Here is a 22,919-nt window from a genome sequence, read left to right as displayed (position 1 = left end):
TTGCGTGTTACATTGTATATATATTTTTTAATGCAAAGTGTGCATTACAATCTTGAAGTCGAGCCTCACCATGAAATCCCTTATTTACGAGAAGCATTATAATTGAGACGGTTGTGCATCCTGTATGTGCGGATTAGCGGATTATTTGTACAGTCACCTACATGTATAAGCGCACAAATATACTCTCATGATCGTATTCCCTCCGCAGATACAGTTATCAAAACATACCCCGGTTATCATTACAACTTGTCACTCCTTTGTACGCCCGGCGCAGCCGTTAATACTGGCTGACAGCTTCTGCGAGTCTTGTTTGAAAGGCGCGATTATTCGTATACGACAAAGGCACCGCCGACACTTTCTGCACGTGTACGTCGTATGTCTCTCGGATATAAAATCCCCGCGACGTAAACATTCCCAAGCTGGTATTCCGACATCTGTTCCTTACCCTCGACGCTGACTCCGATCTCCACGTTCGGCTTGATCACGCGCCAGAACCGACAGTTTACGCCCGCCCCGCGTACACAGAACTTCAGATCTCTTCGTCCCTAACGACTCCGGATAAATCGCCTTGAGTGCAATCGACTTAACTCCCGCGCGTCTCGGCGAAAGCGCAGCCTTTGGGTACATCGGCGAACGAGGATGAATCGGAAGAATCAAGTGGGATTGACACGTTGAAAGGGCGTCAGAGGCGTCAGAGCTCGGGAGACGCCGAAGCGAAATAATCCTCGGCTTTCCGCGTTCCCTCGATCGCGGATCGCTATTTTTCGACGTTATATACCCTCCCGTCCCCTCTCTCCTCCGAGCTATTCGCGAGATCTTCGTTTCGAAATATACGCGAGTGAGAGCCGATCATCGATCGTTTTTCGCTGCGCGTCGCGATAAACCCTTTCGTATCTCATCGCGATCGAGCTGTGCGACGACGTCCCGGCGGCATCGCGGAACGTATCGAGCAACGAGGACGAATCCGGGGAGAATCCGAGGGAATGTCTCGCGCTTGACGCGCTGAAAGGACGTCAACTGTCAGACATCGACTAGCGACGTCGAGTGTAATAATCCCCGACTTTCGGGTTCGAAGGGCGTACGTCAATCCACCGCGCGGATCTGTATTTTCATAAGGCCAACGAAAGCAAACACCGCGTGCCCAACTGTACGACTACGAAGGGTTCGTGCCCTAAAACCCTACGCACACTGGCATCAACTGGAACGAAAGAATTAGACGACAACCTCAAGGAGGTTCTTCATTCGAGGAAGGATTTATGAATTTAACTGTGACACACTTTCATTTTACCTTCCATTAAAAGATTAGAATTCTCGAAAAAATTGCACAAAAACAATTCTATAATATTATATAATTATATATTTTCTCTCTGTATATTTTTCATCTAAAACAAAAATAAATTATGTTATGAATGTCTTTAAATTTTTCATGATTTCGTCGTCAGTTTCTAAAGATAAAAAGTATTATTAGAGTAGATATTCTTACGCGAAGCAAGTCAATATACAGCGTCTGCCTCTTCTCGCATCTATTAACGTCAGACACGTCAGAGAATAAAACTGGTTAGTTTTGATAAATCCAGGCCACGAAGGCACGAACCCCGTACAAAGGGGTTGCACTCTCGACCCTCGAGGTCTAAGTAACGCACGCAACTCGAGACGGTGATTTCCAGTCCACGCCTAGAAGGGTACCAAGGGTGGAACGGTCGCGACGCGGTAGAGAAAGATGCAGGCACAACAAGGGTAGGAATAGAAAGAAGAGAGAGAGAGAGAGAAAGAGAAGTAGGACCTTGGAGAGAAATAGGAGGGACGAAAAGGGCCGGTGTATAAAAGTAGTACTTCCGTTCTGCCAGCCGTCGCGGCGCCAGGAGGACGGGCATGCGCGTTTTCGTCGACGCGCGAGTTACCTTCCACCTAGAACGAATGTTTGTTTTCTCTGAAAGAGGCGAAAATGGCTCCCCAAGTCTGACAATGCCCGAGGAAACCGCGCCTCGGCTTTCACGGCCCTAAAGGGTGCAGCGCATTACCTAAGGGGGCATGCACGAACTTCTTTCGGGGTCGACGCTCTTACAAACATTCATTCTAATTTCACCAATACTCCGGAAAACGGGCGCGGCATTACAGCCGAAAGGGGGGAAACCTTGCGGCAGGTGTCCACCTTGCTAATTCCATTGAGCAAACATAACGAACCGAGTCTCGTCGCAGTGAGCCGCGCTGAGAAGCTGATTATCACTAACACACAAACGACCAGACAGTTTCCAAGTTACATCTTGCGTAGAATTTAATCTGGATTAAATCTCGGTATTGCGGTCACGTTGGTAAAGATATACCATCTTATACCACACAAAGACGTAACAAATGCGTCTTAAGGGATTCGAAACAAAATTTGTATTTTCTTAACGATTTGCAATTTCATATAATGCTTTCATATAATGCTTTACAAGAAAGATGTTTAATGTCTGACATTAGATAATATTTGAGGATGCGCGATATAACAGAAACTTTCTCCGAGTCTCTTTACAATATTTAAGGATATGTATGATCGCATGAGGCAGCTCTCGTACGTTATAATTAGTCGAGACGTTTTGACGTAAAAGAAACAAAATAAAGATTGAGTTAACCCAAGGATTAGGTGCGAGTCATGATTTATGCGCTAATATCGCGCTGCAATGAGATGGGGAAGTTTAATATGTTTTTCGTGAAAGTCCCGGTGCGTAATTAATTTACATTCGCGCCCGAGGAGAGAAGTGCGAGTAAGCGTACCGAAAGCCGACCACGACTCTGGTGTGCGCCGTCATTAATAATAATCCCGGAATTAACAAAGGAAGGGTGATGCGAATTATTAAATTCACCGAGATAGAAAAGCCCCGTTGTTGGTGTCTACCCTCACCACACTTCCTCTATTTTTCTTCCCTAATTTGCCGAGAGATTCGTTAGTCTTCTGTGCAATTTGCTTTGCCATTATTATAAAAGCCGCGCTAATTACTCGCCGTATTCGCCTACCAAAGGCGATATCTTTGACTTTGTCCGGGATGTGGGAACAAAATTACACGAGAACGTGATGCGTCTAAACCTACTGCAACGAGTATCCACTTGTGTATTGCAGCAAGTTACGTTGCGTTGTGCATTTTTTTTTTTCGAAAAATTATAGAGAAAAGCTGAGATTTTCGCATAATCGTTTTCCGCAGCCAGGCTACGCCGCGAGCATACATTAAATTATTAAAGTCAGCCTCGCCTAGCAGATAAAGACGGGACTTACGCTGTGTGTTAAAGGTTAATTCAGAACCATTCTCAGTTGCCTGAAGAAGGAGTGGTATGCTACTCGAGCGCGACGTGAGTGCTTCGCAGGAGAGGACAAACGACGGCGGAGAAGGAGATCCGTTCTTGTAAAGGGGAGGGGGGAGGGGGGGAGATTTACGATATTGCGCAATTCGTAGATCTCTAACAAATCGCAAAGCTTTCATCGCCGTCTCAACTTGTAACTTAAGCGCGGAAGTCTGATTCAACGCCAAGACATTTCAATTACCATTTCGGTATTTCAAGATTCGCGGAAAATCGTTTATCAACTCGACGTGCACATGCAGTTGTATATGTTGCACATGGGAGAACATGCGAAATGGAGGTGGAGAAAAACGGGTACCATTCGCGGTACCCGCAGACTATCAAGTAACAACAAATACAAAAGCAACGGCGGCGCTGGATATACGGCGGAAGAATTTCTCTCAGAATTTATTACGATTTTTCTATTACAATCTCTCTTACGTCGCCTCGAACGTATTGCGTTCTCCTCCAGGCGCGGCTTGCTCGTCGACCGTTTCGTGGTTGTCTCGGGTTTCGCGGAGGAGCCGTCTCTGGAAAGAAGCGGTTATCAGTTTGACAGTGACGCGGTTAAAGGAGGAGAGCGAGAACGTGCGGGCGAGAAGACGGGAGAGCGACGTTGGGACGTTGGGACGTTGGGTGGAACGAGGGGGGGGGGAGGGGTTACGAAGGCATTCAATTTCCCTCTTCTCGCGGATGGAGGGCGGCACACACCCTTCCGTTCGGAGCTGTCACTCCCCGAGAATTATGGTCGCCGAATGAGTGGCTGGGGCGGGCCAAACGTCGCATAACTTACTTCTTCTTCTTCTTCTCCCGTTCCTGCACTCTTTTCCAGGATGTCTATAAATACGAGAATCGAACCTGTCTGCCTGCCCTAACTACTCGAAGGCGACCGCGAAGTCTAAAGCTGAGGAGTCTCTCGTTGCTGGCCGCATCGGGCGCGCGTACCGGAAGGAGCGATCGATCTCCGGGAATCTTCAGATCGCGCGCCGGGTAGCAATGATTACGAAACTTATTTGTCTGGGTTTTTTGCCGCTTCAATGGAGACTCGAGACGGGTCTCGAGTATTTTTAGTCGACCTAGGTCTGGCGATGATTACCAGAAATTCCTCGTCTAATTGTTTCCTCTTCTCCCAGAGCGGTGAAAGTGAAATGAAACGAATAGCGAAAAATAGGGACATAATTATTCTCTATATTTTTACATCTCGAAATTTTATTGCATGTCATATGAGAAATATATGATGCGATTTTTATCCATAAAAAAAGAGAATGCTACATAAAATATATGTATATATAAACATATATAAAACTTTAAAAAACTTTAAAATATTTTTTAATTTTAATAAAATAAAAAATATTTTTTATTTTTGGTAAAATTTTTAAAATTATCTTTGATAATTCATTATCCAGAAATCTTAAGAAACGTAGTTTTTTATATTTTCTATTTTTGTACTTTGAAGATCGATATTATTTAAAACTTGTAGTCTTTGTAAATTTAATAAAAATTAAAGTCGAAAATCGTTGCTCGTTCTATCGTTAGTCAGATAATTAAGGATCATTATTTAGTCAAAGTGAATGAATATTTTATGGAATAATTTTTATTTCGTTTTTATCTCATTTAAAGCCAAGATCTTCGACGACGTTTGGAAGAAGTAGGAAATGTTTACAACCCTCTTATTTACGCCAGATATCTTTTCGGTGCCAGACATCCGCGACGATGAAGAAAGCGGTTGGAAGAAAAGTTTGTGGATTTAAGATCGTTGGACGAATAAACGAGCTCGATAATCGTTGACGGTTTCCGACGATGGCTCAGGAAACAGCTGTCGTTAGGGCCATTCGGAGTTGAATTTTCCACGCGGATTTATCGAGTTTACCGAAGAGCGCCGCTCCGTCTTGCCGCGATTTCTTGCTAAAGAGCTGTATATCATTCGCTCGTTTCCCGGGAACTCTGGCGCGATCTTATGCTATACGCCAACAGATCTGCTTTGACCTCTTCTCAAGGTACGAGTACAACGGCCGTTCTCGTTCGCGAGTGCCGCTTTGATCGTCGACAGGCCTGGCGCAGATATGTAATTTCAAGTCATCCCCGGCACTTATCTTTCTTCGATTCCAAATGGAAATCCGTTCTCGGTATCGTGTTAAGCGCCGTAATTATCGCGGAACGCGCGATCCAGCGAGCGATAAATACGGCGCTCCGGAGCAGCACGGCGCGGCGCGGCGCCCGCGATGCCTTTTTCATCGTTTTCGACCGGCGCGCGCGGTTTACCCGCGCCGGCCTCGAAAAAAAGTAGCCCCACGACGTTCAGGCGCATAATGAAAGCCTGATAAACTCCAGTTCTCACCGAAAATAACGCGCAAACGGCGCAACACGACTCTCGAGAGAACCCGGCTTGTTTACAACTTTTAATGACGACGAAAAGTTCAAGCTAAAAAGAGCGTATCGTTGATGCGAGATAAACGATGCGTATTAACTTTATTACATAACCTTTGCTGGTTATAAACGTATATGCTACGCGATATTTTTTGTTAATTCTTATTTTGCGTTTAATGTCAAATAGTCTTTTTATTGTGTAGCGGTATATTCTAACTTGGTATTTAACAGTATATTTTAATATTTAAAAAACTGAAAGTTGCGATATAAAAGTTAATGTCCATTTAGACTACCATTCAAGGGAAATTGCCTCCAAATTCAATCGAGAGAATGTCATGTGTTATTACATTATGGAAGCGTTTCGCGTATATGTGTATACATGCATATGTATATACGTTAATTTTAACATATATCGTCTAAAATGGGCTTTATACATCCGAGGTTTATATCGTTCATTTGTTCTCACTCGAGACAAACATATAATTGAAGCAATTTCCTTTATTTGCAGCACAATGCATCGCACCCCTGGGGATGGAATCGGGCGCGATTCCCGACGCGGACATCACTGCGAGCTCCAGCTTCGATAGCGGAAACGTCGGGCCGCATCGCGCACGGTGAGTGAATTACTGATTCGTTTACGCAGCGCATCACACACAAATCCGACGCAATACAAATCCGGAAATTTGATCATATTAGCTTCGCTACGGACCGTGAAAAACGCAGCGTGCGTGCGTTTGCATCGCGAGATCCACATCGACGGCGTAATGCGGCGATATTCGAATCAACATGACCATATTCATCGGTATCATACCTCGTCGCGAGCGCCGTCCGTTTAAAAGTGCCTACCTCGGAAGTCCTCGATCTGCCTACTCGTAACTGGCTCTCGATTAGAAGACTATTTAAGACGTCCAGCGCGCGATCACGCGGCGGTAGCGGTTAGAGGTAGCCCGAAGAGAGGCGGAGTCAGTCATCATCTCCGTGGAACGCGATAGATCATCTACAAGTTGAGCAATTCGACGGGCCGCGCGGGCGACACGTCCGTCATCCCGTCTGTCCTCGAGAATAGTTGACGATCGACCGGTCGCGCCGTATATTAATCACGCCCTACTAAACCGCAACGTCTAATTCGGCCATCAGCCCGCAATGAGGATTAATGACGCGCAGTAGTGTCCCGCATGCGGAGCCATTTGTATCGGCCGTTCCGAAGCTCTTAGACGTCGTTAACGTGACCCGTCGCGCATACTCCTTTGATTATGCGTGTCAGCTAATTACCATTCCGTCGGGACAAACGCGCGACGAGGTGGACGGACGCGGGGAGCAGCAGCAGCGGCTGCGAGGGGCGAATGTCCAAACACAAGGAATCATCGGGACCACCTACCGCGCTAATAAACTCGCACTCGCAAGACATTAGTCGCTCCACCAGTGCCCTTTCGCCCGTAATTGAAATTCTGCTGCATTAACTGAGCCGTGCGTGAATTTTCAATATTCCGCGGGATGTAATCAACTCTCGTTCACTATTAATCAATCATCGAAGCGTGAACATAAAATAAATTAATGCATGAAATTAATCGCGGCGCATTGAGGCGTAGGTATAATCAGTCGGTAGATAAAATAGGGATACGTATAGAAGTCAATTTCGCAATCGACAACGTCACGCGAGAAAGAGAGGGAGAGAGAGCCCCTTCGGTGCAACAACGCTGATATCGCTTCAGACCGCATTGTCGACTAGAACTTCTTTGACGGCATTTCCGAGGCTTCGTGGTATTACGGGCTTCACGGTGAATACCCTACTTACCTATCCGCTTACCATAAAATACTCCTATCTAGTATCGTATGCTGTAATCAGAATAGCAGTTTACCTTACAAAACTTAGATTTAAAAAATCATGAGAGAGAGAGAGAGAGGCAAGGAGAGAGAAATCCTACTATTCTCCAATTTGCAGAGATACCGCAGGCTCCTTCCAAAAGATATCTTATATATTACAATATTCTTACCCGCACGTTAATCGTTTTACACAGTTACTTGACGTATTGTAACGAAATACATGGTATATTGATAAACCCGCATAAATCGTAAAATATTATTCTCGCAAAGAAATCCTCTCGATCATTCGACAACACACCGGCGTCGCTCGAGTGGATCTTATTCACCTTAGCAACGGATCATTTCCCTTCAGACGACTCCTAAGCCCGACCTCGGGGAGCGACGCGCATCTCTCCAGTTCGACAAACCATTCCTCTCGATAATCGGTCCCTCCGTCTAAGGACGCGCTCCGATTCCGCCGACGTGGCAGCTTCGCCGTTCAAGTCGGCGTAATCGTCCGTTCTGAGATTTATCGCAGACCAGGAGTGCCGTGACCGCGGAATGTCTTTGATGCCCCGGACTGTATCAAAGTGGCAGCCAGGCAGTTCGAGGTCTCTTAATGGGCTATGAGTTATGATCTTTGGCGCGCGGTGGTGGATATTACTCCTTTCTCTTTCTCGCTCTTATTCCCTCCCGCGTCCACGCCATTTCCAACCACATCTGTGCGTCTCGGTCTTTCTTTTGCTCGGCTCCGCGCGCGTTCCGCCTCTTTCTCGCTCTTCTTCTCCTCTCTTTCTCTTCCTCTGTCCTTCGCGCTGATTCACTCTGTATTCCCCTTCCTGTCGTTGCCAACCACGTCGCGAAACGCCCTTAGACAGACACGGCAAATCCTAGTCGGCCGCTTTTACTGCCGTCCACGTCAAAGCAACACTTAAAGTTCTGACACTTCAGAGAGGACGGTAGCTCACCTCTTTATTGCGCGAGAACATTTTTGCTCGACGACGCGCGTACACGAGTTCCGCCGGCGCGGCGGATTCATTTGGCACCGCCACCCGTTTCTTCGGGATCTTCATCTCTTTTTCTTCCCTTCCTCAAATTTTTCTTCGCCGAACACTCGTCCCTGTCGTGTTTCGTGCAAGGAGGCACCCTCCGCGTCGTAAGCAGGAGGAATCCCGCCGGGGAATTCCCGAAGAAATGCTTTCATAAACTTTTCATAGTTAATAAACGCGTACACGATGCGTGCCGCGCTCGGTGAACACGCTTTATTAATAAATGCCTATAAGGTAATACCGCTTCGTGGATTATCACGTCGAGGACAGCAGCGTACGTAATTTACGACGACAGAAAGAATTCGAAACAGATTCGCTCCCGTCGGCTTAGTTTACGAGCCGTGGAATCGTCCGCATACGTATTTCACGGCCGTATCGCACATACGCGACAGGAAAGGCTTTTTAATGCCACAGACACGAGCTCGCGAAAGGTATATGCGAATACAATTATTAGCCAGCTCGAAGTGGCTTCGCCGCCGTTCCTGCGACGGTGTCAGCTCATCTTTAATTCATGTCATCCGGGACTTGGTTCGATCGATAAATTATAATTTCATCCCGTATCGCGTTGGCGAGCTGACGGTTATCCGTCAGACACGCGGCCGATCACGTATTTATACGATTTCCTCTGAGTAACGATGCCGTGTTTCCGCTCGCTCTCGGCACTCATCCACCGCGATAACAGCATTTTCTTATCAACGAATGTGAGCGCGAATTCTTCGCACGCTGCAAAATCCCAACGAACATTCAAAGAGACTTCAATATTACGAGAGAGCCGCGGCGCAACATTCTCCACGTCGTGCATTCCGCATTCAGAAAGGTTTTACGTAATTCTGAAAAGGCCATTTCTTTAGACGCTTCTGTACGAAGCTATAAATGAAGAAATATCGCGAATCGAAATATGATAAACCTTCCTCCCCCCTCCCGGAATTTGCATGCAGATAAGAATGTATGAATCCGTAAAAGCATCACGCGAGAGACGGGAAAGTTCGGATCGCACGTTCGTTCGGCGACTGTTTTCCTTTTCGCGGAGGATTCCCCGGAAGAGTTCTCTTTTCCCCTCGGCGATCGTAGCGCGATAAGAAAGCGGGAAAGGGAAAATAAAGGTCCGTAATCCCAGAGCAAATATTTATTCTTCCAGGCTGAAGCAGGAGAGCCACGGAGGTGCCTGGTGTCCGAAGCAGCAGATCACGGCGGAGCCGCGCGAGTGGCTGGAAATCGATCTTCACACGGTGCACACGATCACGGCGACCGGCACTCAGGGCCGCTTCGGTAACGGCCAGGGTGTCGAGTATTCGGAGGCGTACATGCTGGAATACTGGAGGCCGAAACTGGGAAAGTGGGTCCGCTATAGGAACTTCCGTGGCGAAGAGGTGAATCTTATTATACACTCTGTTATCCCGATGCATATCTTTTACGCGAATAATGATCGCCGTACGGCACGCTAAAACGGATGATATAAGGCCTTTTCATCAAGAACGATAAAAGTCCAGAATAATGGAGGTCAGGGATGGCCTCGAAATAGTGCGATACATTACGGCGTAGTCGGCGTATATTTATAGATTGCTAGGTAGCGGGTCAAAATGTATGAAGATTCCTTGATACTGACAAGACCGCGAAATTCATTATATATAATCCGCTATCTAGAACGCGCGATTTGTCGCGATCGATTTAATCGTGCGAATCGGCAGCGCTGTATATAAAGACATTTCGTCGGACGATTTGATTCGACACGGCGATTTGCGGCAATTCAATCCGCCAGGTTACGCGTACGGATGTAGCCACGCGGTTAAATTTAGTCGCGGGCAATACGCATAAAGCCGAGCGCGCACGCAGATTATTGAGAATGATTTGTAGTTGTGTCCGCGGGTGTCTGCGGTGCGCGCGCGCGGCCACGAGCAGTAACTAAAGCGTGACGTTAACAAGACGTAAATCTCCGATGTAATATGCCGCGTTGGAGAACTCGGGCGCGCGGTACGTGATGTAATTTACACAGATATACTGGTAGCCGTGAACCTCCTAAGTCTTTAATTAGCGTCGTCCGCAATAATCACATCGCTACCGGCGCGATTTACCCGTCCGGCGAGAATAAATTTCACCCGGCAGTTCCGCAACCGGCGCGAGTTTCGGCGATTCGCGAAAGTGGTAAGAGATAGCTCTCCCAGGCGTATACGGTCGAATAATCCATAAATCCTCGCCGTAATTCACCAGACTCGCTCTGACATAGTCCGTGTCGAAATCAAGAAAACGTCCGCCTCGTGCACCTCGTAAAATCACTCATGTCTTCGCGCGGCACGTGCCCATTTAACGCGTGCCTGGCTCGCGTTTCGGCTCGCGGAAAATATAATTCGACTGCAGTGGGACGACTCGGACGAGCCGGAGGATGCCATCGATTTCCCAAGCCGAAAGGAAAGAGAGCGCGTCCGGTCGCGTCGGGGTAACTTTCCTTGGGAGTTGGCAGGCGCGATGGTACCACGAGCTTATTTGTATAGAGGGGTGGATCAATAAAATGAGGGACGAGAAGGTCGTAGCGTGCAAGGCGAGTCAGACGATTCCAGTTCACCTACATAGACGTACCTGTCTGAATACACGAATCCTTTGGTATAGCGTGTGTATCTGACGAAGGTCGAATCCATAGGAGCGCGGATCGAGCCACATTTGCATGCAGCCGCGAAGCGACTTGCTTTTCGTACATACGTATTACATGTATTTTCCTTAATACCGAGGCTACCTACATATATAATATTTCCATCTATGTATTCCTCAAAATAAACGTACATATGTATTTTAAGGCGAATGTATTTTAAGGTATCATCTGGCACCAGACGTTAAACTGATTGTGTGTATGAAGTGCTAAATGTAGTTCTCCTAATAGAGCATTGCTATTATTAATATCCATATATAATGTCGATATTAATAATACTGTCGAGACTGTAAAATTTATATTACCAAAAAGATGAAAATGGTATTAGTAGTAACAGCACACATGCATTTGCCTCTCAATGCACTTATGAATTGTATGCATCTTATGAATTATAAGTCATAAGATGAAAGATACAACTTTACTTTCCCTTTGAGAAACCTTTTAAAAAAGATTCGTGGAAATACTTAATGTAAAAATTTAGCTTATTTTTTGTATGTTCTTTTTCTAAATTTCCATAAAGAAGAACTTTTATAACGTTATGAAAAATTCTTCTCTGGTATCTGATGGTCATTATGCAGCAACTTTCAATACAATTTTTTTTTTTTAATAGAAAGCAAATAAATGAAATATCTGAGAGGTATCTTTCATCTTGTAACATTTGCATATCCCATATAATTCGCTCGTGGCGCGATGTAAGGTACCTGTTGGAACGGAAGGGCCCACCCAGAAAATACCGGCGGTAGGGATAAACCTGCAGAAATTTGTGTCTCTTCCACCCGCTGTGCGCTCCGCGATGTCCCTCGCTTAATTACACAACGCGACTCGGCTTATCCAACGCACAATCTTTCTTAATAACCCAGTCCGATATATACGGACGCCGATAGAAACCACGCGGCTGTCATCATCTATATTCTACGGTCAATGGTCTTGAATACGGCGATTATTAAAAATACTGTTCTAGAGAAGATAATTCTTTTTAATCCGATGACAAAGTAGATAATTTGCATTATTGCCTTAATAGATCCACCGATATTCATTTGAGCATATTAATAAATATTCAGTATTGACATTAATGCCATCATAAAAATCTCAGCAATATATATCACATATAAATCTGCATAATCGTCGTATGTCATCATCCATCGAAAGTTACCATTTAAATAAAGCCGTAAGATATCTTATCCCCCATAATATTCCATGACGACGTGTAGCCATCAACACCGCCTTTAAGACGTTCGGCTACCAACGGTAGCAGCCTACCGCGCCCGATCCAAAAGCAGCACGCACAAAACATTAACATAAAATGGGTGTAGCTTTCCGCCACGCCCTCGCACCACTTCGAGTCGTCCGTTGGAATTCGCCTACCACGAAAAGTGACGAGAAACCGCGGCGACGGTCGAAGAATAATTTAAGAGACGATCGTTCGCCACGGCGCGCCGCGCCGCGTGCACGAGAAGTCTTTCACGACAAAGCAGACCGGCCGCGCGACGCTGCTCAGCTCAGGCCGGTCTGCGAAGCGCGTGGGCGCGGGAGATAAATATCAAGATTACTTATTTTTCTCGGCGCACGTCTCAACGGCTCGTAAATGCCGTCGTAATTTGGTCTCGTCGCTCGATGCCGCTCGGGATCTTTCGGGAATTAAGATTCGCCGCCGAGTCGGGTATCGGGCACCGGGGACCGCACGCGAAACCGGCCGAATTGTGAGTCATCTTCATAAAAAAAAAAAGATCCGATAGTGCAGCTGGTCACGTCGCACCGTGTCGCGAGCATAATGAAATTTGGATTATAAAGTAAGAACGCGCGATATAAATGGCGGTACGAAATATATCCGATGTACTTTTCAACAGTCAAGTTCAATATAGGGATTTTTTGCATAAAAAAGTTACAAAATAATGCACTTTATAATATACAAATATTTAAATCCTGAGATATTTTTCGTAAGATTCTAAAACCTCATCGTTTTCCTGCATGATTTTTTTAAATATTTAACAGTCCACGTACATTGGATTGGATTCCGTAATAAATTTCGCGGCATATCAATTTAAAAAGCTTAACTCCTTCTCGCTTTCCGACGCGCGAGAATAACTCCAGATACAATCATCGAGAAGAGAAACAGGATGCTATTACGTACACTCGGCAAAGCGATACACGTAACTGTCAACCTCCGGAACCGCCCACTATGCGGTTCCGTCGCCTAGCAGAAAATTTCTCACGTGTCGGTTCATTGTATTTGCCCATCCAACGCCTTGGTACCGTCCGCTTCAATGTGCTAAACATCAGGTGCCGCGTCGCGGCGCAAATAAAACGGTGTCAGCTACCGGTCCCAATTACCGCGCCACCCAGCGCGGAACGTGCCGGTTCGCGCGGTCACGAGAATCATCTTTAAACGCGTTTCCCATCGCGCGATCGTGAGTTCGCTTTTAGTAAATAAAAAAACTAAAAAGAGACACGAAATAGAAATTGATCCGCGGAGAAACGAATGTATGACTAACTGAATAATTCATCGTTATTTCACACTTTTCAGCTAAATCTCTGTAGATGCAGAGATGAGTTAAATGTTCATAAAACAAATCTGTTGAATATCTTAAAAATGCATCTATATTAGACAATCACGCAACGCGCTTTAAGAAGGAAAAATATATCTAAATTTGCAGAAATTATTATTGAATATTTGAGAGAGGATATCCGTCTTCTGAGATTCAAGTGTCGCATTTATTTTCAATAACACATAATTGAAATTATTTCAAAAAATTTCTATACATATTTATTTCCTTATACTAAAATATATGATAGATAATTTTATAAAGACAAACAAAGCATAATGTTCCCTTACTCTTAATTTTTTTTTCAAGTAAACAATTTAATTAGTTTAAATTTTGTTATATTTTTTTTATTATAAAATGTACGTATTGATCCTTTTTAAATCGTTTTATTAAACGAATTCTTTGTAATATTTACCTTCTTACCATCGATCTTCCGACGTACTATGAATGAATGTGCGTAATTAAATTTAATCATGATGCATGTTGTGCGCAGAATCGATTAAGCGTATTAAGTAGATTAAAAACATGATGTATGATAGAACCGTGAATGAGGGAACACTATTTAATGCCCGACGAGCATAGGCATAACGGGGAAGAAGGAACAAACGAACGCGGAAAGGGTAAAAATAGAAGATAAAGAAGTGTTTGCACCTGTCGGGATCGCGATGGTGATGGTTACACGGTCACGTAACCGACCATACGTGAGAATCTCGTGCGAGTCGAGTCGAGAGGCGCTGGCGAGCTCATAAGTGGAAAATAAGAGGTCCTTTGTTCCGAAGGGCCTCTTCCCTCGACGACGACGCCGTCCGAGAAATTCCCGATCCTCCCCGGCGATATACGTTTCGACGGTCGCTCGCGCTCGACCGATCGAATAGAACGAGCCTTGTTCTATGCGAGAGAGCACGCGCGCCAAGCCTGAAATCACGCTGTGCGGAAATACTACGCTGCGGCGCGGCGCGGCGCGCGGCATGGCGCAATTTATATTGCGCACCGGTGAAAAATTTCGCTATCTCGCCGCCTGAGAATATCCGTAAATGATGCAAGGATCAAGATTTTACACGGATGCCAATTCATCTCAGGCGTCGAACCGACGACGACGCAAAATCTTGCGTCTGTTTATTAACCGATAAGTTAACAAGTTATGACGCGCGCACGTAGCATGAATAATATCGTTTAAATCGTATTGTATTTCATTTTATAAACCTGTTATACATACCTACATATATATATATATATATATATATATATATATATATAAAAGTTTGAATAGTTTGCGCGTCTAACGGTTTATCAATAATCAATACAGTCATCGTTATGCAATCCAATATATAACTGTCAAAGCTTTCAGAATATCAAAAAAATGCAGATTAAACGAAAACTATTCTCTTGAAAAACCACGTTCGACAATATTGACGCCAATTTTTCCAATATTCCGTTTGTTCAGGTTATCGCGGGGAACAAGAATACCTACCTGGAGTCGAAGCACGAACTGGAGCCATCAATATGGGCGAGCAAAATTCGTTTCCTACCCTACAGCTACCACCGTCGCACCGTTTGCATGCGCGTCGAGCTCTACGGCTGCCCTTGGAACGACGGCATCGTCTCCTACTCGATGCCCCAAGGTGACAAGCGCAACAATTGGGAATTCTTCGACTCGACTTACGACGGTTATTGGGACGGACAACTTCTTCGCGGTTTGGGACAACTGACAGACGGCAAGATCGGACCGGAGAATTTTAAGATGGGTTACTATGACAACTATGACAGAAGTCAGGGATGGGTTGGCTGGAAGAACGACACGAGATCCGGGAATCCGCTCGAGATCAAATTCGAATTCGACAACGTCAGAGAATTCTCGGCCATTCACATCTACTGTAGCAATCAGTTCACCAAGGAGATACAGGTAAGATTTCAATTTAACATTTGCGTTTCACTGTATATAGTACAAAAGATTTTTAAAGTTATAAATTTCCAACATAGAACCTTGCGTGTGTAAATGTCCACATCTTCCTAGAAATATCTTTCTTATCAATTTTTTGCTTGTATAAATTTTAAACATGTAAGATTAATAAGACTTAAAGTACTAGAAAAATCTGCCTAAATTAATCATATGATTATTGATGATCGATTTCGAGATTTCGTGTCTGCCATTGCTATTAGCTATACGTATGCCCATTTATCACATTTCGCTGTAAACTTCGCGACCGAGAGGATAACCGTGACGAGATTATATTTGTACGATAATAAGCGAGAAAAACTATAAACGGATATGCGTACGGTACAGAAAGGAAATTGGAATGCCTCACGGCACTGACTTACCGGTGAGAACGAAACGGCTGCTGAATAAAGTAGGCGGCTGGCGAAGGACGGAGAAAAAGGCGTAAAAAGGAAAGACGGACAGTCGCGGCAAAATGTGCGCGAAGATCCTCCGCCAGCCTTTAATCCACACCCAAAGAATAAAAAAAAAAAGAAAGAAAGAATCCATGGGGTTGAGGAGACGGTGTACGGCATGAAATCCAGTTTTCACGTTGGAGTCAAGGTCGGACGTAGGATGGGTAACGAGGCGCAACAACGGTTAGCCCCTGGGTTCGGCTGAAACGGACGGAAGGAGAAAAAGGAAACGACTCGCGGCTTGCTGGATCCGCGTTACGCTACCAAGCGGCGGCGGCGGCGTAGCGGCCGTAGCTTTGCCGGAGACGTCAGTTTTTTCCGTAAAAATTTTTCGCCCCCACGGTCTCTTTACGCCTGAGTGTTTACATAATGGCTCGCTGAACACTCCGGCTAACGGCAGTGAGATGTATTTTAATAAAATAATTCGGCACTTAGATGCTCGAGATAGCGAGACATAATTTCAAGAAAAATTACTAGGCTCTCATAAATCCTAAACGAACCCAATTGAAAATAATTTGTAAATTACTGCGAAATATGTCATTTTAATTTTGATTAGTATATAAATTTTATCGATGTTAAATTATATTGGAGTTAATTGAAGGTTAGATATAACGAGATGAAAAAGAAATAGTTTAAAATCTACCAGCCTTTTGAACGTCATAGATGAGCTAAATTTTTGCTACAGTTATCGAAATTTATACGAGTCAATCGGACGTACATCGCCCAATATAAAGTCGATAAAATATGTTGCAATTGTCTTAATTTACTCAACCAAACTCGATAATCACCCAAAATAATTTTCGTCATAAAGGATAATCCCGATTAATTAAAAAAAAAAAATACAGCTGTGAATTTTCACAATTGGATTAAATTGCATTCTGTAAGTTTGTCGTGGTAAAAGCTCATGAAGTTAGTTAGTATACATGCTGTCAACAGTAATTCTCGTTACGTAATTCTCATCGCGCACCGAGAAAGTTCTGAAACTTAATACGCGCGCTGGTTAACCACGAAAATTTTGCACCCCATCATCATTCCGCGCGAGAATCCCTATATAATAGGCCACGAAACACTTCTCCTACCGGTATCAAGATTTATCTGAATGGAACGCCTCATTACCCGGCTCGAGCCCGATTGTGCGCCCGCGATCGAGCGAGCTGGAGAACCATGGGGCAGACCGTCGAGAGGCAGTCAAGGCTGAGGCTACAGCTACGGCGACTCGTGAGGGAGACCAACAGGAGGGAGGGAGATCGAGGAACAGTGGCGGAAGGAGATGAAGATCCGACGGAGACGAATATCGAGAAGAGAGCAGGATGCGACGTTCTTCTTTCTCCCCTTCCCTCCCCTTCTCTCTCTCTCTCTCTCTCTATCTATCTATCTATCTATCTCTCTCTTTCTCTCTCGTACGTACAATAGTAGCAAGCAACGACCGAGAGAGCAGATACGCCACGTATTCAAATACAATACCGACAGTCTGGCAAGTCGGCAGTTCGGCGAATGGGGCTGCAGAGTGGCAGAAGCTACCCCTAAACGACCTCTCCTATTAACAAGCGCGCGCTCGCGCGGATAGGACACGTCTCCCGAAAGACAGCGCTTCAAAGCATCGCCAGCTACTACCTTCCTCCCTCCCTCCCCCCCGCCACACCCCCGTCTTTCTCTCCACGGCTTCGCGGCTGCCACTTCCTCTACGTCGACTTCCTCATTCTCCCGACGCATCCGCGGGCGGTAGGCTTCAGTACGTCGAAAATCCATACATCCCTCCGTCTTTGGGTCTAAGGGAGTTAGATAATCTCGGCTTTGTAATCTTCGTCCCTAACTCCTACGCTGTCTTAGCTCCGTACCTCTATCTTTCTCTCTCTCTCTCTCTCTCTCTCTCTCTCTCTCTCATACACACTCGCTCGGTTGCTTCCTCTGTCGATTTCGTCCGTTTCACACGGCTCTCGACTCGGATTCTCCTCACTGAATTGTCTTACGCCTTCGAGGGATGAAATTAGCATTCCACGCGTCCTCGCTCGCGCGGAACGCGTTCGTGAGAGAGACTCCGTATTATCGAAACCGTCGATGTCATCCCGGAGCGCGCCGTTAACTAATTATCTGTTACCGATGGTAATAACGGCGATAATACTGATTACGTGGACGTAATCGAGTACCTGCGGTGTGTGTGTGGGTGGGTATGCTTCCGATCAAATTAATTCCGCACGGTAGCTCTGAACACATAGCGCTTTATCCGATCGAATCATGTGCGGTAATCGGGCTCGATAGTTTGGAATAGAGCTCCTCGTTGCAGAACGTCGCTTATGAGAATATTGATGCAATATAGCATTGTATTTTTTTTTCTTATCGTGTTCCAGATATTCTCCGAAGTCAGCGTCATGTTCAGCATCGGCGGCAGGTACTACACGGGTGATCCCATCGTGTACTCCTACATGGAGGACAAAATCTTCGAGCAACCGAGAAATGTCACGATCAAGCTGCACCATCGGATCGGCAAGTTCGTCAAATTGAAGTTCAGCTTCGCCTCGAAATGGATTATGATCAGCGAAGTCACCTTTGACTCTGGTAAGTTCTAACGCACGGCTTCTCCAATTTTCTCCACTTTCCACTTCCATTTGCCTTCGCAATTCGAATAGAAAGTTCAAAGTCGTGACAACACGTTTATCGAATTGCTTATGTGTCTAACGCAACTTCTTTAGGAAGATCGTAACGTTCGAAACTTTTTCCATGCGTAAAATGTAAGAATGTACTAACAAATATGTATATTAATATTCTACGTATTAAATTAAAAAGTGTGAAAGGGAAATATTTTAAATGTAATATCGAAATAATATATTTAAAATATTGAAAAATATTATATTATAAGTAATTTAGATAATTATAATTTATGTAAACAATCTCAACATGTAATTTCAAAAACGTACGATTTATCAGTTGTCATTAATTATTGCCTGCACTGTATATAAAATGTATCAATACACTGCTTTACATTTTCGATTGATGAACATCGTTCATGATGAACAAAGTTAGCACTAGAAAATGCCGTATTCAGCAGCACGTGTTTCTATCGTGTTGCAGACATCGCTCACGGTAACTTCACCCCAGAAACGCCGCCCACGACCGAAGCTCCGCGATTGCGGGATAGAACTTTGACTCGCGACAATCCGCTGCAAGCCGAAGTTCCGGTAGCTAAGCAGGACGATCCGACTTACATGGCGGTGATCATCGGCGTCTTGACCGTCGTAATTCTGCTGCTGGCGGTCGCCATATTCCTAATAGTCACGCGTCACAGACAGCGGAAGAACTTTGCCAGCCCGCTGGGCACCAAGAGCGCGATTCCGACGGGCAATCATCAGCATCTGTCGCCGGAATCCGCGTACGGAACCACGGAGAAGGATCCCTCCTTGATGACCTACCGGGTCGAGGAACTCGACGACCGTTACGCCGGCACGAAGCTCACGACCCTACCGCGAGATCTCAATGATCGTCTTTTGGGCGATGTCAGGCTTGACGAGTACCAGGAACCCTTCCACGAGAACAAGTATCGGGAATCTCCTCATGCGGCGTACTACGGATACAGCACGGTTGTTGTAGACAACAAGGACCTTCACGACAACGTCGAACAGTCTGGTGAGTCGAGTCCCTTGAACTTCTTCAACATGGCCGCGATGCTTCAGAGTACAAATACAAAATAGACGAAATAGTCCAACTGTTACTACCGCGCGTTACTTAGTTTAATAACCCTTTGTATCCGTGTGTGCACGCGTGTCCAGTCTCAAATGCAAATCCTACATGAACTCGCGATTCTGAAACTTATAATAGCAAATACAGATCATGTAATAATAAATATGTCGCCTGAAAAAAGGGCGTTTTACTCGCAGGGCAGTGAAAAAAAATATTTTTTGCTGCACAGATGCCACGTACGATTATGCAGTACCAATGCCCGTGCCTAGTGTAAGCAGCGATCAGGATAGCGTGTTCTCGAAATCGTCCTCCAGGGGTAGCGCAAAGGTAAGACATAAAATGCATTTGCCGCATTTGAGAATTAAAAATCTCAAGTTAAAATCTCTTTAATAATAAAATTACGATTTTTCTCGCATTTAATAAACATATGCTTTTGACGTAACTTAAGTTTCTTATATAAAAATAAAAAAAACATTAACGATATTCTTTTTGACAACGATTATTTAAAAAATTAATAAATTACAACGAAGATTAGAAACTTGTTTTTTCCTTGCTATTTTTAAAGCGAAAATATTTTCTGTGAAACATGTTTGCCGGACACACGAAGGCGTCAAACGTTTCATATGCTTTTCCGATGCATTAGGCGTGCTTGCAGAGCTTTTTTCCGCCGCCTCCGCCCCCGATGAGCGCACCACCTCTTCGAGGTTCCAACAACTTAACGTACTCGAATCCACCGAGTCCGGAACCAGTTTGCGAACGTGAGCGCAGAAGTAGTAAGCGCCGCGAGCACTCCTTGCACAGATACGCGTAAGGACTTCTTGCACCCTGCAGGATATTCACGGAAGGGCGAAAGGATCGAAGGTATGATGGATTCTTCGTTAGTGCAAGCAACGAGATCGCGTGATCGAGTGAACCCTCCGGCACTGGAAGTTCACCTTCCAGAATTCTGTTCCATTTCAAATTCCAACAAGTATAATCCTTAAACTTTTACAACATTACTATTTCGAAATTCATAATTAATTAAGTAATAATATTCTTTCTTTGCTACGTCGCGCTAGTAAAAAGATGTTGCTCTCCATTGATCCAGTTTTACATTTTCGCCAATTCTCGTTTTATCGCGCTCTTGTATAATAATTATTCATGAGTACGCTATTATCAACTTCGCGATCAAATTAAACTGGCGTCTCTCTCGTATAACGCGTCTCTCTTCTCTTTGCAAGAAAATGCTTATAGAATTAAATTATTCACACGTACACACATACGCGGTCCTGAATTTTGCAAATCCGTTCCACACGCTTTACTCCATACGCGCGTTTTGCAATATTTATACGCGTCGGAGGGAAGGAAGTGCGCAAGAGCGTGGAGCAGAGTAAAATAGCTCCAGTGCCGTGAGGGTATTGTGAGAAGCACGCGCGTTGTTAATCCCGAGGTAAAGGCCGGTGGCAAAAGTAACACGTTGTATATTTCGAAGTAAACGCTGTGAGCGACCGCGCGGCGAAAGGGGTCGTAATCCTGCTTGTTACAACGATATTTTTTTTCCCCTCGAGTTTAGCGCATCGAGAGAAAAAAAAGGAAAAAAAGAACCGACGCGATCGCGGCGCGGTCGCGTCCGTCGCGAAACAGACCCTCTCTTCTCGACGAGCACTGCCATCGACGAATTACGAATTTTTCGAACATATTGTAGGCGCAATCTCGAGCACGGTCTCTTTTAGGGAGATTCGACCTACGATTTCTACGGAATAGTATAAATCTCGTAATCAAAGTTGTATTAAATTGGCATATCAGTTTTTTTAATGGTAAAGTGACCTCGTGGCAAACGACTCTTCCCGAGATTCGTTCCCGCGACGATCTCCCCTACGAAAATTGACACTGTGAAAATCGTAATTCTACGATTATTTTCACAGTGTCATTTCGACGGTTTCAAATGTCCGCGGTTTTCAAATTACTCATTTGAGTGTCAAGTCTCAGCGACTGTCGTGTTTCAACACTGCCAAGTCTCGTCTTCACTCGAAGTGGAATTTCGCGGACGAGATGTAACTTGTGACGTTGCGAAATGCCACTTCCGTCCCCCCCCCCCCTCCTCCGTCAATCTCACCGAGCGGCACCGAACGGCAAACGATGTGTAACCATTACGCGGAATCTATACACACACGTCAACGCGCGCGAACGAATTTCCAAGGAAGAGTCGCGTTAATGATTTGGTCTGTTCGGCGCGCATGTGCAAACAAGATCGAGCTCGCTATCGATCCAGGAGGAGGACGCGCGTGGCAAGCCAGGGAAAGAAAAAACGACCGGGGCGGATGAGATATTTATCCGATGGCGCGATCGTTACGTCGGGTCGAAGAGATAATTAATTACCGGCTTGATGGAATAAGCGGGCGTTTCAATTATTCGCGCGCACGAACGAACGTCAGGCGACGCGACGCTTGACATCGGAGTAGGAAGGGCGAGAGTAGGAGGGGGGGGGAGGGGGGGAGGGAAAGCCGCGACGAGATCGACGTAACGATATTTAAAAGAGCGAACGATAGCGAGCTTCGATCCCGCCTCACACAAGACTGACGTCACATAAATAATTCAGTAACCCGACTTGCGCCATGCACGCGCACGTCGTATTATTTATTGTCCCGTGACGAATCTTTAATTTATATATACATATATATATGTATACATACGAAAAAATTAAAAAAAAATATATAGATATATATATATACAAAAAAGGTAATATACGTATTATCGTATGAACGACGAATTTTAAGCATATAATAGATTGTATAAGCCCAACTTTATTTCTCTATCTCTACCGACATCGCCTTCATGCAACGAGGAGAATCGAGAATTACCAGCGTTAAGGAACCGACAATACAGGGATGAGACAACAATAACTACATGTGTACGTAATTGAACAAAAGAGAAAAAAAAATCGCGTATTAGAAAGATTCGAGATATCGGGTGCGCAAGGAATGAGAGAGACCCTCGACCACATTGTGATATATAATGAAAAAGAGCCCGGCTCTCGCGAGTAACATATATATAGGCACGTTATATGCTTAAGCGTGCCTTGCGCGGTGGAGCTCTCCCTTGAATTTCGCCCTGAAAGAGCAGCCGTAAAGTGCAGCGACTCTCTTTCTCACTCCC

General features: G+C 45.0%; 1 protein-coding gene across 1 annotated transcript in view; it reads left to right on the top strand.

Annotated features, from left to right (window-relative positions):
* LOC105452617 (discoidin domain-containing receptor 2-like) overlaps positions 1-21,341 on the top strand; it is a 92,638-nt gene extending 71,297 nt beyond the window's left edge. Inside the window, exons 3-9 of the mRNA XM_011693892.1 lie at positions 6,191-6,296; positions 9,673-9,904; positions 15,163-15,621; positions 18,458-18,665; positions 19,179-19,730; positions 20,014-20,111; positions 20,428-21,341. Of these exons, the coding sequence (XP_011692194.1) occupies positions 6,191-6,296; positions 9,673-9,904; positions 15,163-15,621; positions 18,458-18,665; positions 19,179-19,730; positions 20,014-20,111; positions 20,428-20,595 (1,823 nt within the window). The 3' untranslated portion in view covers positions 20,596-21,341. The remainder of the gene's footprint in view (positions 1-6,190; positions 6,297-9,672; positions 9,905-15,162; positions 15,622-18,457; positions 18,666-19,178; positions 19,731-20,013; positions 20,112-20,427) is intronic.
* The last annotated feature ends 1,578 nt before the right edge of the window (positions 21,342-22,919 follow it).

This window comes from Wasmannia auropunctata, unplaced genomic scaffold (genome assembly GCF_000956235.1).
Source record: "Wasmannia auropunctata unplaced genomic scaffold, wasmannia.A_1.0 LD336027.1, whole genome shotgun sequence".
NCBI classification, from domain to species: Eukaryota; Metazoa; Arthropoda; class Insecta; order Hymenoptera; family Formicidae; genus Wasmannia; species Wasmannia auropunctata.
Note: the sequence above shows the minus strand (reverse complement) of the source record. Positions and strands in the feature narration are given on the sequence as shown.